General features: G+C 50.9%; 1 protein-coding gene across 1 annotated transcript in view; it reads right to left on the reverse strand.

The window, feature by feature from the left end:
- Positions 1-14,174, reverse strand: part of LOC119965615 (uncharacterized protein C7orf31) — a 99,014-nt gene extending 84,840 nt beyond the window's left edge. Inside the window, exon 1 of the mRNA XM_038796399.1 lies at positions 13,873-14,174. Coding sequence (XP_038652327.1) covers positions 13,873-14,018 — 146 coding nt within the window. The 5' untranslated portion in view covers positions 14,019-14,174. The remainder of the gene's footprint in view (positions 1-13,872) is intronic.
- Between the last annotated feature and the right edge of the window lie 700 nt (positions 14,175-14,874).

Consider the following 14,874-nt stretch of genomic DNA (forward strand, 5'->3'; position numbering starts at 1 on the left):
ATTTACTTAACCAGTCTGAAGGATTATCTCTACCTGGTTTGATAAATTCCGAGCCTTCACATTGCACATTCACTATGGCTACTATTTTGTCAATTGTTCCCTTCCCTAAATTGGTTTGTTTTAGATTGTTTTTGCATTTCTATTGCTGCAATAGGTCTCCCAATTACTTTCCAGAAATTAGTTTTATTATGTTTTGTTTTATTACAATGGAAACATACACATTTATTTTCATTCCAGGCTATTTCCCTTTATTATTTTGTGGTTCTCCTGTCTGTTCCCTCAAACTAGTACGTTTTCCAACATCAGACTTCCTGTTCCTCCAATTTTCCTGTTCCCCACATGGAACAGCCTCTGTGGAATATCATGGATATCAGCCAAAACTGTCACTTCTCGGATCTTTGATTCTTGTCGCTCATCTAAATAAGTCTCAATTGTTTCTGGAATGCTACTTCTGGATTCTTCCATAATCATAATTTCTCTCGGGTTAATCAAAATCTGTTCCAACTTTAGGACAAAGAACAAAGAAAAGTACAGCACAGGAACAGGCCCTTCAGCCCTCCAAGCCCATGCCGACCATGCTGCCCGACGACACTACAATCTTCTACACTTCCTGGGTCCGTATCCCTCTATTCCCATTCATGTATTTGTCAAGATGCCCCTTAAATGTCACTATCGTCCCTGCTTCCACCACCTCCTCCGGCAGCGAGTTCCAGGCACCCACTAACCTCTGTGTAAAAAACTTGCCTCGTATATCTACTCTAAACCTTGCCCCTCGCACCTTAAACCTATGCCCCCTAGTAATTGATCCCTCTACCCTGGGGAAAAGTCTCTGACTATCCACTCTGTCTATGCCCCTCATAATTTTGTAGACCTCTATCAGGTCGCCCCTCAACCTCCGTCATTCCAGTGAGAACAAACCAAGTTTATTCAACCGCTCCTCATAGCTAATGCCCTCCATACCAGGCAACATCCCTTCTGCACCCTCTCTAAAGCCTCCACTTCCTTCTGGTAGTGTGGCGACCAAAATTGAACACTATACTCCAAGTGTGGCCTAACTAAGGTTCTATACAGCTGCAATATGACTCGCCAATTCTTATACTCAATGCCCCGGTCAATGAAGGCAAGCATGCCGTATGCCTTCTTGACTACCTTCTCCACCTGCGTTGCATCTTTCAGTGACCTGTGGACCTGTACGCCGAGATCTCTCTGACTTTCAATACTCTTGAGAGTTCTACCATTCACTGTATATTCCCTACCTGCATTAGACCTTCCAAAATGCGTTACCTCACATTTGTCCCGATTAAACTCCATCTCTCCGCCCAAGTCTCCAAACGATCTAAATCCTGCTATATCCTCTGATAGTCCTCATCGCTATCCGCAATTCCACTAACTTTTGTGCCATCTGCAAACTTACTAATCAGATCCCACAGCATTTCCTTTTCCCATGTGAATTCAACAAATATCTGATCTGGCTTTTTTGTTGTAGTCCTAAATTTTCATCGATAAACTTCAGGGACAAGTTCTTAAGCATTGACAGTTGCCACTTCACAGTCTGCAGATTGCTTTTCTGACAGATTAGCGTACACATTCACAGCTGTACCTATCAGGACACTTTGTAGCATTAAGGTCCAAGCGTCTTTCGGCCTATCCAGCTTCGCAGCTATTTTTTCAAATGAGGTGAAATATTTTCAGCCCCATCTTCTGTAATTGAGGCACGAAGTACAGACTCTTTGCTACACCAAAGTTCATCATCTGAGCCACTAGCTGCTCTTCTGCTACGTACCATAAGCTTTTTTCCAGCCAGCTAATGCTGTCTGATTCCTTTCCCGCTTTGAAATTTAAGCTTGAGCTTATGCATTTCCATTTCTTTCCATCTTTCTTTATCTTCCAATTCTAATCTTTTCATTCTTTCTGAACCCCCCCCCCCCCCCCCCCCCTTTGTCCCACACCCACTCTACCCGCTGGCGGCAAATAGATCCTCAAATATAAACAAAAAGAGCCTTCACCTTCATCTTAAGTAGAACCCCTTTTCTGACCCACAGAGCGAACTTAATCTTCTCCAATTGTACAAATTCCGCCAAATCCCCATATGACGCTGATAACTTGGCGTGGCCGACCTCCAACCCAGTAAGACTCGCCACTGGACAATCAGGGAGGCTAAGGCCACGACATCGGCCCCCTTCCCCTCTATCAGCTCTGGCAGATCCAAAACACTGAACACCAGTGTCCTAAAAAGTAAGGTTAAGGGGAGGGGGGGGGAGGGGGGGGGGGGGGTCGTTGGGTTACGGGTATAGGGTGGATACGTGGGTTTGAGTAGGGTGGTCATGGCTCGGCACAACATCTGTGCTGTACTGTTCTATGTTCTAAATGGCACGGCGTCATCTTCACCCCCACAATTTCTGACAGGGTCTCGGAAATCGATGCCAAGAGTCCCCTCAACTTCGGGCACACCCAAAACATATGCACATGATTCACAGGCCCCCCTCTCGCACCACTTGTCTACGTCCTCAACCTCGAAAAACCCACTCATACGAGCCTGAGTCATATAGGGCTTGTGCACCACCTTAAACTGTACAAGGCTCATTCTGGCACAGGACAAAGTCGAATTTATCTGGTGAAAAATTTCACTCCAGGCACCTCCCCCCCCACCCTTCAAGCTCTATCTCCAATTCCTCCTCCCATTTCCATCTTATTTCATCCACTGGGGCCTTCTCCATTTCCAACATCCACTTAATGTCTGGAATTCTCCCTTCCCACTGCTCATCCTGGGTTAGCAATTTATCCAATTGCGTATTCTTTGGCAGTTGAGGGAACGAGGGAAGCTCCTTTTGAACAAAATCCCGGACCTGCATGTACTGAATTCACTCCCCCTCTGCAACTGGAACGTCCCCTGCAACTCCTCTAGCCTCGCGAACATTCCTCTACAAACAGGCCACTTACCTACTCTACCTTTTCCCTATGCCAGCTCCTGTATCCCTAATGGCAAAAACTGATGATTCCGACATATTGTGGCCAATACTAACATACCCCGTCACCAAAGTGCCACCTCAGCTGCTTCCATATCTTGAGGTAATGATACCACGACGGGATTACTGGTGTACCTGCCCGGGGAGAACAGGAGGGGGACCAATGCCAGGGCCCTTGAGCACACCACCACACAGGAGGCCTCCTCCAACTGCACTCATTCTGATCCCCCCCCTCTCCCCACCAGTGTCTCACCTTCTCCACATTTGCCACCCAATAGTAGTAGCGCAGGTTTGGGAGCACTAACCCACCCACCCATTGTGCTCTCTCTAAATAAGCCTGCCTGATCATAGGCCTCTTACCTGCCCATACAAATTCCAAACCTAATTTATCCACCCTCCCGAAGAATGCCTTTGAAAGGAATATCAGAAGGGACTGGAAAACAAATAAAAACCTCGCAAAATGTTTATTTTTCAGGCCTGTACACCCCCCCCCCCCAACCCATATTCCCCTCCCCCTACCCCCTGTTCTGCCAAGGACAGCAGCTGGGAATCCCATCTCTTCAAATCCCTTTTAAACCCCTCTACCAAACTGGCCAATTTCCACTTATGCATCGTGGCCCAGTCATGGGCTACCCGAAAACCCAGATACTGAAACCTTATTTTGGCCAGCTTAAATGGCAAGGCACCCAAATTCGCACTCCTCTCCTGAGAGTTCACTTCAGTTTGTATCCAGAAAAGGCACAAAACTTCCCTAGTGGGTTCACTTTTTTCCCCATACAATCCAACTGATTCAAAACATATAGCAACAAATCATCGGCGTACAATTACCTGTGCTCCCTACCTCTTCTTTCAATGCGCTTCCACTCTCTTGACCGTCAGAAGTGCAATCGCTAAAGGCTCAATAGCCAATGCAAACAAAAGCAGGGATTGGATTGGATTTGTTTATTGTCATGTGTACCGAGGTAAAGTATTTTTGTGAAAAGTATTTTTCTGCGAGCAGCTCAACTGATCATTAAGTACATGGGAAGAAAAGGGAATAAAAGAAAATACATAATAGGGCAACACAAGATATACAATGTAACTACATAAGCACCGGCATCGGATGAAGCATACAGGGTGTAGTGTTAATGAGGTCAGTCTATAAGAGGGTCATTTAGGAATCTGGTAACAGCGGGGAAGAAGCTGTTCGAGTCTGTTCGTGCGTGGTCTCAGACTTCTGCCCGATGGAAGAAGTTGGAAGAGTGAGTAAGCCGGGTGGGAGGGATCCTTGATTATGCTGCCCGCTTTCCCCAGGCAGCGAGAGGTGTCGATGGAGTCAATGGATGGGAGGCAGGTTTGTCTGATGGACTGGGTGGTATTCACGACTCTCTGAAGTTTCTTGCAGCCTTGCAGCCTTGGGCTGAGCAGTTGCCATCCAGGCTGTGATGCAGCCCGATAGGATGATTTCTGTGGTGCATCTGTAAAAGTTGGTAAGGGTTAATGTGGACATGCCGAATTTCCTTAGTTTCCTGAGAAAGTATAGGCGCTGTTGTGTTTTCTTGGTGATAGCGCGAAGTGGGTGGACCAGGACAGATTTTTGGAGATGTGCACCCCTAGGAATTTGGAACTTCTAACTGATGTGTTGGGTGCTCTGGATCGGTGAAACACATACTGGACACCAACACTTAAAATAGTACAACACTATTTTATTAAACTATAAACTGCTGAACATACTATTACTGTGGTTTACACGATGTTAGATTAACTAAAGACTTGTGCCTGTCCTAACCAGTCGAATCACTCAGCACATGGTGAGAATCTGTGCTGTAAACTATAAGCTCTTGTGCTTCTGAAAGGCTTCATCCCGAATGAGCGGGAAAACTGATGCCCTCTGTCTTTATAGTGAGTGTGTTCTAACTGGTGATTAGCTGCGGTGTTTATACATGTTGATTGGTCCTATTTATGTCCATCAGTGTCTGTGTCTGCACCATGATACACTGGTCTATATTATGACACTAACCATCTCCACCTCGGCCCCGTTGATGCTGACAGGGATGTGTACAGTACTTTGCTTACAGTGGGCATCCTGGTCTTGTGCCCGTATGCAGCCTAAAATATCCCAAATTCACCGTATTCGTCCTCACACTTTCCATAGGGTCAAATTACAACAACCACACCATGAAATTAAGTTCAGCCCAAACCCAAGATCTCAAAGAGATTCTACCTGGTCAAAAGCCTTCTCCGCGTCCATTGATACAATAAGGTCCAGCACTTTGCCCCATTGACGGAGTCAGTACCACATTCAACAGTCTCCTGATGTTGCTTGAGAACTGCCGCCCCTCTCAACGTCATCCTAGTGGGCCTTGTAAGATATAACATTCCCCGTCTGATCCTCCGAGACCACCTCTTACACAAACCCCTCCAACCGCCTCGCCAACACCTTAGCCAGCAACTTCACATCAGTATTAACAAGGAAATGGGACTATAAGACCCTCGCGCTGTGTGGTCCTTATCCTGCTTTGAGATCAAAGAATCGATGCTGTGACTGGCAACTACCCCCCCCCCCCCCCAAACCTCGTGCCAGCGATTCATGAAACACTCCCAGGTGATGGGGTGCCAACTCCGCCAAAAACTGCTTATAAAATTCTCCTGGAAAGTCACCTGACACAATCCATTATCTCCTGCAACCCCAACAGCACCTCCAATCCCTGTCCCTTCCACCCCTGCACCTCCAGGAACACCAACCCATCAAAGAAATGTCCCCTATCTGTGTCCTCCCCCCAGGGTTCGCAGGAAGGAAGGGGTGGTTTGGCCGGTTGGGGTTTGAATGCCTCATTAATTTTTCCGGCATTGAGTTCCCACCAGCACTGACTGATGCCACCTTCAAAAGGTGGAGACAAGACATGGGGACACTGACAGTCAGGGACCTGTACACCAATGGCAGGGTTGCGACACTGGACAAACTGACGGAGAAATTCCAGCTGGCCGGGGGAACGAGCTAAGGTACCTGCAGCTCAGAAACTTCATATGAAAGGAGACAAGGACTTACCCACAACCGCCATGACAGACACTACTGGCAGAGTTACTGGACGCAAGCATATTAGAGAGAGGAAACTGTAGCGACATGTAAGACCGACTGGTAGAAGGGGCCGACATCGTACTGGACGCAACAATAAAGAAATGGGAAGAGGACCAGGGGATCCAGGACTCTGGAGCGAAGCACTGCATGGGGTCAACTCCACCTCCAACTGCACAAGACTCAGTCTGATGCAACTAAAAGTGGTACATAGAGTCCACTTAACAAGAACCCGTATGAGTAGGTCCTTCCCGGAGGTGGAGGACAGATGTGAATGGTGCCAAGGAGGCCCGGCCAACCACGCCCACATGTTCTGGACCTGCCCCAGACCTGTGAAATACTGGACAGCCTTCTTCGAGGCTATGTCCAAAGTGGTGGGGGTGAGGGTGGAGCCATGCCCAAAAGTGGCGGTCTTCAGGGTTTCAGACCAGCATATCTATTTCTGGGGAGGAGGGCAGACGCCCTTGCCTTTGCCTCCCTGATTGCCCGCCATAGAATCCTGTTCGGATGGCGGTCAGCAGCACCACCCAGAGCTGTAGACTGGGTGTCCGACCTCTCAGAAACCCTCCAAATGGAGAAAATTAAATCGCTAGCCAGGTAGCCAGGAACCAGGGGAAAGCAGCCGAAGCATGAGGGGGAGATAGAACAGGAGGGGGGTGGGGGGATAGGGAAGAGACAGGGAACAATAGAGGAGAGCCAGGGAGGTTGGGGGGGGGGGGGGGGGGAGGCAGGGAAACATTAACCAATCTGCCATCCACAGGAACAGAGAAAAAGGAGAACACAGGCGGAGGCTGGGAGTGCCGGATGAAGCGGCAGCATGTACGAGAAGACAACGGCGGCGAAATCCAACAGGGAGAAGCGAAGGGCAACACTGACACCAAACCCACTCGAGGATTGCCCTCTGGACGTGCCTCGCCGGCACGAACGGATGCCTACTTACATATATATATATATAGATATATCATATCCTGTGTAAATAACGGCAAAATATACACTGTGCAAAAATCCAATCCAATAAAAAACATTAAAAAAAAAAAAATTTCTGGCATCGTCACCAACCCTCCTCCCTCACCTGCGCAATCTCGCGTGTAAGCCGTCTGTTGCCTCAGCTGATGGGTGAGCAGCCGACTAGCCTTCTCCCCATGTTCATAAAGCACCATCCTCGAATGACAAATCTGACCCACCGCCTTCCCTGTCGACAAAGTCCCCCTGTGGTTTCTTTCGCTCAGCCAACAGCTCCTCTAGTTGGAGCCAGCAAGTACCATCAATCCACTTTTACAATGGCATCCACCAACCTGTCACTCCATCCTCTCAACTTCATCCTTGTGGGCCTTGTAAGATATAACATTCCCCCTGGACCATCGCCTTCAATGCCTCCCAAAACGTGGCGGGAGAAACCTCTGCATTCGGATTAAGCTCCACATTGTTCTTTATCACCAAGCCCATCTTCTCACAGAATTTCCCGTCTGTCAGGAATGCTGAATGAAGCCTCCACCTGCGTCTCTAAGCCCAGCCCATTTCCAACGCCACGTCCATAGTGGGGTCGCTGCATATTGCACTCCCATAATCTCCGAGAATACCAACTTCCCCACCACAAAAACATCAATATGGGAGTATACCCAATGTACATGGGAGAAGGAAACCTCCCTCTCTCCCAGATGCCTAAACCACCACGGGTCCATACCCCGCCCCACCCCACCCATTTGGTCCATAAATACACCCAGCTCCTTCACCATACCTGACACGGTCATTGACTTGGGGCTGATGTGAATCCAAGACCAGGATGGATGCTAACATCTTCTTGACAAAGTCCATGTAGTCCCAGTTGGATGCATAGACATTTACTAAAACAACCGGTGCCCCCGCCAATACTACACTCACCATCACAAACCTACCTCCCAGGTCCCGCACCTCCCCAGCCATCATACATACCACCCTTTCACTGAACAGGATTGCAACCCCTCTTGGAGTCAAAACCTGAGTGGAATATCTGCCCCACCCATCCCTTTCTTAACCTCATCTGGTCCTTTACCCGTAGGTGTGTCCGCTGAAGGTAGACCACATCATCGCATTTAAGTGCGCAAACACCCAGGACAATTCAATCCTACCGTTCAGCCCTTGCATGTTCAATGTTATTATCCTCATTGGGGTTTCTGAAACCCCCCCACCCCCAATCCCGCTATTAGGTCTGCCATCCCCGCCTAACTCAGATCTCGCTCAATCACCAAGCTCCTCTCTAGTCTGGGCCTGCCCAAAATTGCCACGCCTCCACGCTCTCCTGAACCCAGCCAAAAAAATAAATCGCCTGCGTCATCAGCACATTTCCCTCCCCCCTCCCCAAGCACCTCCCCCTCTCCCCCTCAAACCATCCCCCTAACATCACCACTCCTCCCCCCCTCCCCCAGGTTACCCCCCCCAGAGCCCTCTCCCCCACACAGCTCACGTTTACTAGCATTTACTGCTGGAATGGCAACTTGCACCTGGAGATCTACACAAAGTACCCCACCCAAACCATCTCTTCCCCCACTCGGCTTCTCCCACTCACATCTTTGAAAAGCTGCTACCCAGGCCCTCCCCCACCCCCGACCAGAACCTGTCCTCCCTTCGCTTGAGCAGGCGAAAGAGACCCATATTCGCAACATCGACCAAAACAAAAGCAAGATCAACATGTGCAAAAAACAACATAACAATTACAAAACTTAAATACGCATATCGAACAAAAAAAGAAAAGTTCCCGCCATTATCCCTCTCCCAACCCATGTTCCTTGACAAAGTAATTTGCCTCATCCGGCATCGTAAAATAATGGGGCTATCTCCCCACACCTGCCGAATCACTCCAGACTTTTTTCTGTCCTGGGTGATTTTCCGTTTTTAAGGGGGCTCACAAGGCCCCAGCATGCGCCGCGCAGTTCCTGCTGCCGATACGGGGCCCTGCACATCCGGCCACAGGTCCGCGCATGCACACAGCGGCCAGCTGCGGCGTCGGCCCCACGCGACATGGCGGACCCACACAGCGGAACGGTGCGGAAGAAGGTCGGCACCCCACAGGTCACACGCGCCCGCCGATCGGTGGCCCCTGATCGCGGGCCTGGCCGTCGTGGAGGCCCCCCCCCGGAGACTGATCGCCCCACTCCCCACCCCCCACCAGGACACCACCACAGCCGTGATGCCGAGCACCCGCTGGGTGGAACCATACAAAAACCACGCTGGCGGGAACCAAGCCGGTCAACCGCGGAGAATCGTCGCGGGGGCCTCTTTCAACGGCCCCCGACTGGCTGGCGGCGATTCTCCGGCCCGGGGGTCGGAGAATCCCGGCCAATGTTTTTTGTCTGTGAAAATCACCCAGAGTTTGACCTGGTACAACACCACTAACCGGACCTTGCTCCAAAAGAGCTCTGCCGTGGCCTTGTTAAAACCGCCAGCCTTTCGGCCAGGTCAGCCCCAAAGTCCTGGTAAATCTGGATCTGATTCCCCTCCCAGCTACAGTCTCGTGTTGACTTCTCCCACCTCAGAACCCTCTCCTTCCCCTGGAAGTTCTGGATGATCACCGCCCACAGCGGCTCCCCAGCTCTCGGCCTCTGTCATAATGACCGGTGGGCACGATCCACCTCCGAGGCCTTTTCGAAGACCCCCACCTTGAACACCTTTGCGAATATTTTCATACATAGTCCAAGGCATTTGTTCCCTCCGCCCCCTCCAGTAGCCGTGCAATTTGTATATTCTGCCGGCTGGACTGATTCTCCTTGTTTTTTTTAAAAATAATTTTATTCAAATTTTCACATTTTCACAAAAAAGAAAACAATAACAGAAAATTCTAAGAACAAAAAAAAACAGACCCGCTCCCCCCCTTAAATACAAAAGAGGAACAATAAATTAACGCCCGTCATTGGCAAAAAACAGATATTCAACCCAAAACAAAAACAAAGAGACAACCCCCCTCCCCCCCCCCGGGTTGCTGCTGCTGCCCTTTTGTTTTTACCGTTCTGCCAGGAGGTCGAGGAATGGTTGCCATCTCCTGCAAAACCCCTGCACTGACCCCCTTAGGGCAAATTTCACCCTCTCCAATTTAATAAACCCCGCCATATCGTTGACCCAGGCCTCCACGCTTGGGGGGCCTCGCATCCTTCCACTGAAGAAGAATCCTCCGCCGGGCTACTAGGAACGCAAAGGCCAGAACACCGGCCTCTTTCGCCTCCTGCACTCCCGGCTCCACTGCAACCCCAAATATTGCGAGTCCCCAGCCTGGATTGACCCTGGATTCTACCGCCTTCGATACCGTCCTTGCTACACCCTTCCAAAATTCCCCCAGCGCTGGGCATGCCCAGAACATGTGGACATGGTTTGCTGGGCTCCCTGAGCACCTAATACACCTGTCCTCGGTCCCAAAAAAATGGCTCATCCTTGTCCCGGTCATATGAGCCCTATGCAGCACCTTAAACTGTATGAGGCAAAGCCTCGCACAAGAAAAGGAGGAGTTCACCCTTCCTACGGCTTCCACCCACGTCCCCTCCTCAATCTCCTCACCCAGCACCTTCTCCCATTTATCTTTCAGCTCCTCCACCGAGGCCTCGTCTACCTCCTGCATCACCTGGTACACTTGCGAGATCCTCCCCTCTCCAACCCATACCCCTGAGAGCACCCTGTCCTGGACCCCACGCGGCGGCAGCAGGGGGACCCCCGCCACCTGCCGCCTGATAAACGCCCTTACTTGCATGTACCTAAAGATGTTCCCCGGGGGGAGCCTGAACTTCCCTTCCAGCTCACCCAGGCTCGCAAACTTCCCGTCTATGAACAGGTCCCCCAGCCTCCTGACACCTGCCCTGTGCCAACTCAGGAACCGCCATCAATTCTCCCCGGAACAAACCGGTGGTTCCCCGGTATTGGGGACCCCATCGAGGCCCCCACTAACCCCCTGTGCCGCCTCCACTGCCCCCAAATCTTGAGGGTAGCTGCCACCACCGGGCTTGTGGTATACCTCGTTGGAGGGAGCGGCAGCGGCGCCGTTGCCAGCGCTTCCAGGCTCGTACCCACACAGGATGACATCTCCAGCCTCTTCCATGCCACCCCCTCCCCGTCCATTACCCACTTACGCACCATCGCTGCGTTGGCAGCCCAATAATACCCACAGAGGTTGGGCAACGCCAGCCCTCCCCATCCCTGCCCCGCTCCAAGAACACCCGTCTCACCCTTGGAGTCCCGTGTGCCCACACAAACCCCGTAATGCTCCTGTTAACCCGCCTGAAAAAGGCCTTCGGGATAAGGATGGGGAGGCACTGGAACAAGAACAGAAACCTCGGGAGCACCGTCATCTTGACTGACTGCACCCTACCCGCCAAAGACAGTGGCAGCATGTCCCACCTCTTAAACTCCTCCTCCATTTGCTCCACTAGCCTTGTGAGGTTTAGCTTATGCAAGGCCCCCCAGCTCCTGGTCACCTGAACCCCCAAGTACCTGAAGCTCCTCTCCACCCTTTTCAGTGGGAGCCTCCCAATCCCCCCCTCCTGGTCCCCCGGGTGTACCACAAACAGCTCGCTTTTCCCAAAGTTAAGCCTATACCTTGAGAAATCCCCAAACTCCCGGAGAATCTCCATCACCACCGGCATTCCCCCCACCGGGTCTGCCACATACAACAATAGGTCATCCACATAGAGCGACACTCGGTGCTCCTCCCCACCCCGGACCAGCCCCCTCCAATCCCCCGACTCCCTCAGCGTCATAGCCAGGGGTTCAATTGCCAGTGCAAAAAGTAGGGGGGACAGGGGACACCCCTGCCTCGTCCCTCGGTATAGTCGAAAATACTCCGACCTCCTCTTATTCGTGGTCACACTCGCCATCGGGGCCTCATACAACAGCCTCACCCAACTGACAAACCGCTCCCCAAACCCGAACATTTCCAGCACCTCCCACAAGTATCCCCATTCGGCCCTATCAAAAGCCTTCTCCGCATCTAGCGCTACCACTATCTCCGCCTCCCCTTCCACCGCCGGCATCATAATAACGTTCAAGAGCCTCCGTATATTAGTGTTCAGATGCCTCCCCTTCACAAACCCCGTTTGATCCTCATGGATAACCTGCGGCACACAATCTTCTATCCTCGTGGCTAAGATCTTTGCCAACAGCTTGGCGTCCACATTCAGGAGTGAGATCGGCCTGTATGATCCACACTGCAGGGAATCCTTGTCTCGCTTAAGGATCAAGGAGATCAGCGCCCGAGACATCGTCAGGGGCAAAGCCCCCCCTCCCCCTCTCCCTCCTCCCCCCCCCCCCCCCCCCCCACCAGCTCGTTGAAGGTCCTAACCAACAGGGGGCCCAGGTCTGCATACGCCTTGTAAAATTCAACCGGGAACCCATCCGGCCCCGCGCCTTCTCCGACTGCATGTTCCCTATCCCTTTAACCAGCTCCTCAAGCTCAACTGGCGCTGATTCTCCTTGTTGTCCACCTTCACCCACAGCACCTTGCAGGCCTCCCCCAGCATCACTACCTCAGCCTCCAACACAATCCGGTCACTGTGATCCGACACCGCCCTTTCCACCTCTCTGATCGTCACACCTTGCAATCCCAGGTGCTTCTCCAACAGCTCCAAAGTCCCACAAAGAGGGGCTACTGCTTCCTCAATCGCCCTGGACCAGTCCCCATGCACCTCCAGCTGATGATGCTGAAACTCCCTTTTTATAAAATCCAATCCACAGGCAGCAGTGTAGGCAACGATGATGTACCCAACTCCGTCATTCTTTCAGTTGCTGCACCACGCGGATCCTCCACCTCTTGAGCAAAGGCTTTTCTCAACTTTGCTGGGTGTTGTAGCCCACCGACACTCCATTTTGGAGGAGACACTAACTCCCTCCACTTACAAGCAAAGTGCTTGTACAAGCAAAGTGCTCATTAACCGGCAGAAAGGGCAAAACCCGAAGCCTCCAATCAGGCGCCACCACCGATCTGCTCATGGCCGCCACCAGAAGTTGCCCTGACCTTTCAGTGGTGGGCAGGTCCACCAGCCAATGTTTCTATTCTATGGAAGTGCCAAACGAGAGGTCAGCAAAAAAATTAACAGGAAGCTGAGAAAATACTCTTTCCGCAAAGAACAATGGGAATATAGAACTTGCCACTTCAAGGAGTTATTGAGGTGAATAGTATAGATGCTAGAGAATTCTACAGGGAAGAAAATAGAGGGTTATGCTGATGGAGTTTGGTGAGAAAGGTGGGATGAAACTTGGATGAAACATTAACACTAGCATGAACTGGTTGGGCCAAATGACCTGTTTCTGCACTGTACATTGTACGTTATCTATGTAAAAATTCCACCTGCCACACTATGCCATGTTAATTTTTCACCACCACCTCCCCTCCAAACAATTGCATTTAAAATCTAGACTCTCATTTACAATTCATTCAGTGCCTCAACTCACCATACCTCTGCAGACTATTTCATCCTTAAACCAATTACCCATTGCACCCTCTGGACTCTTGTCGTCCTATGCAACTCACCACTCAGTATTCTAGTTTCAGTAACAAATCCTTCCGCCGCCCGAGTTCTACTCTTTGGAACTCGCTCCCCACACATTCTCTCCTATCCATCTGGGTTTCCAAACACATCTCTTGCACCAAGCTTTGGGTCATTTTCCATCTCTTCGGACTCGATTTCCTGTCTCCAATCCCCACCCCCATCCAATCCAATTCATGGAGCACCTTGCGACATGAGAAAGGTGCTATATAAATGCAAGTTATTAGACAGGTATCATTTCTAGATATAACCATTGTAACACTAGTAATTAGTTTGAAGAAAATGTTTCTTGACACCATTTTCCCCCCTCTCATTGATTTCAAGTGGACTCTGCAGACTTGTCTCTCACCTGACGGTAGACACAGTGGGGCGTTGGGGGAACTGCATTGGAGTTATCTGCTCACTGGACTGAAAGGTAGGGAGCAGGACGTCGTGCCCTTCAGTTTGTTTGTAGTAGAAGAAAGGGTCGCCGGGGGCCAACCGATCGACCTCCATGGTGAGATCGGGAGGGCGAGTCTGTGGAGCGACTTTAACAAAATGCACTGGGAGAATGGGCGCCGTGAATAGGGAAACGATGCGGCCACCGGCTACCTGTGCCAAGGAAACAGGACACACCCCGGCCTGATGGCATTGGCCCGTGGGGGATGACGGCAATCCATGACAATGAGTCTGATTCACAGCCTCAATAATGAGCGGCGCCGTCGGCGGGGAGGGAGCGGCATCTGCTGCTGTGCCGCCCGTCGCCTGGGGAAGGAGCAACTTCAACACATAACCAAATCCCCCAGCCCCAGCTGGCGGGCCTGCACACTGCTGGAGCATGGTTTCCAGGGAGGTCAGTGGAACAAGGCGCCATTCGGCCCATCTTCCCGCCTTGGTTCACAGATCCCCTCCCAGTGATGATTACCCAGCCCCGCCTGTTTCTCAGAAATGCTGCCTGTGAAGGACCTTCTGACACCAGTCCCCAATGTACCATCTTAACAATTTGAACCTGTTCTCTTCCTGCAGTTTGATTTGTAATGTTTTGAACCAACTTTCACCATGTACTATTTACTGTCTGTATGAGATGCCCCTGACCTACGGCTGGAAAGATCAAAGAGAACTAATTTGATTCGGTCAATTGTTGGGCATGTGGATTGATAGGTTTCAAAGAACAGGACAAACTTCAGAGATGGATAAAGAATGAATCTTCACGTGGATAAGTGCAAGGTAACGGACATTGGTATGGAACGTAAGCAGGGGCAGAAATAGTCCACATGGTCCTGTTAAGCCCACGTTGCCATCCAGCTAGACCTTAGCTGAACTTTTACATTATTTACACTTCCTCGGATCCCTGGATTCCCCGAGTGCCCAA

This window comes from Scyliorhinus canicula, chromosome 5 (assembly GCF_902713615.1).
Source record: "Scyliorhinus canicula chromosome 5, sScyCan1.1, whole genome shotgun sequence".
NCBI lineage: Eukaryota > Metazoa > Chordata > Chondrichthyes > Carcharhiniformes > Scyliorhinidae > Scyliorhinus > Scyliorhinus canicula.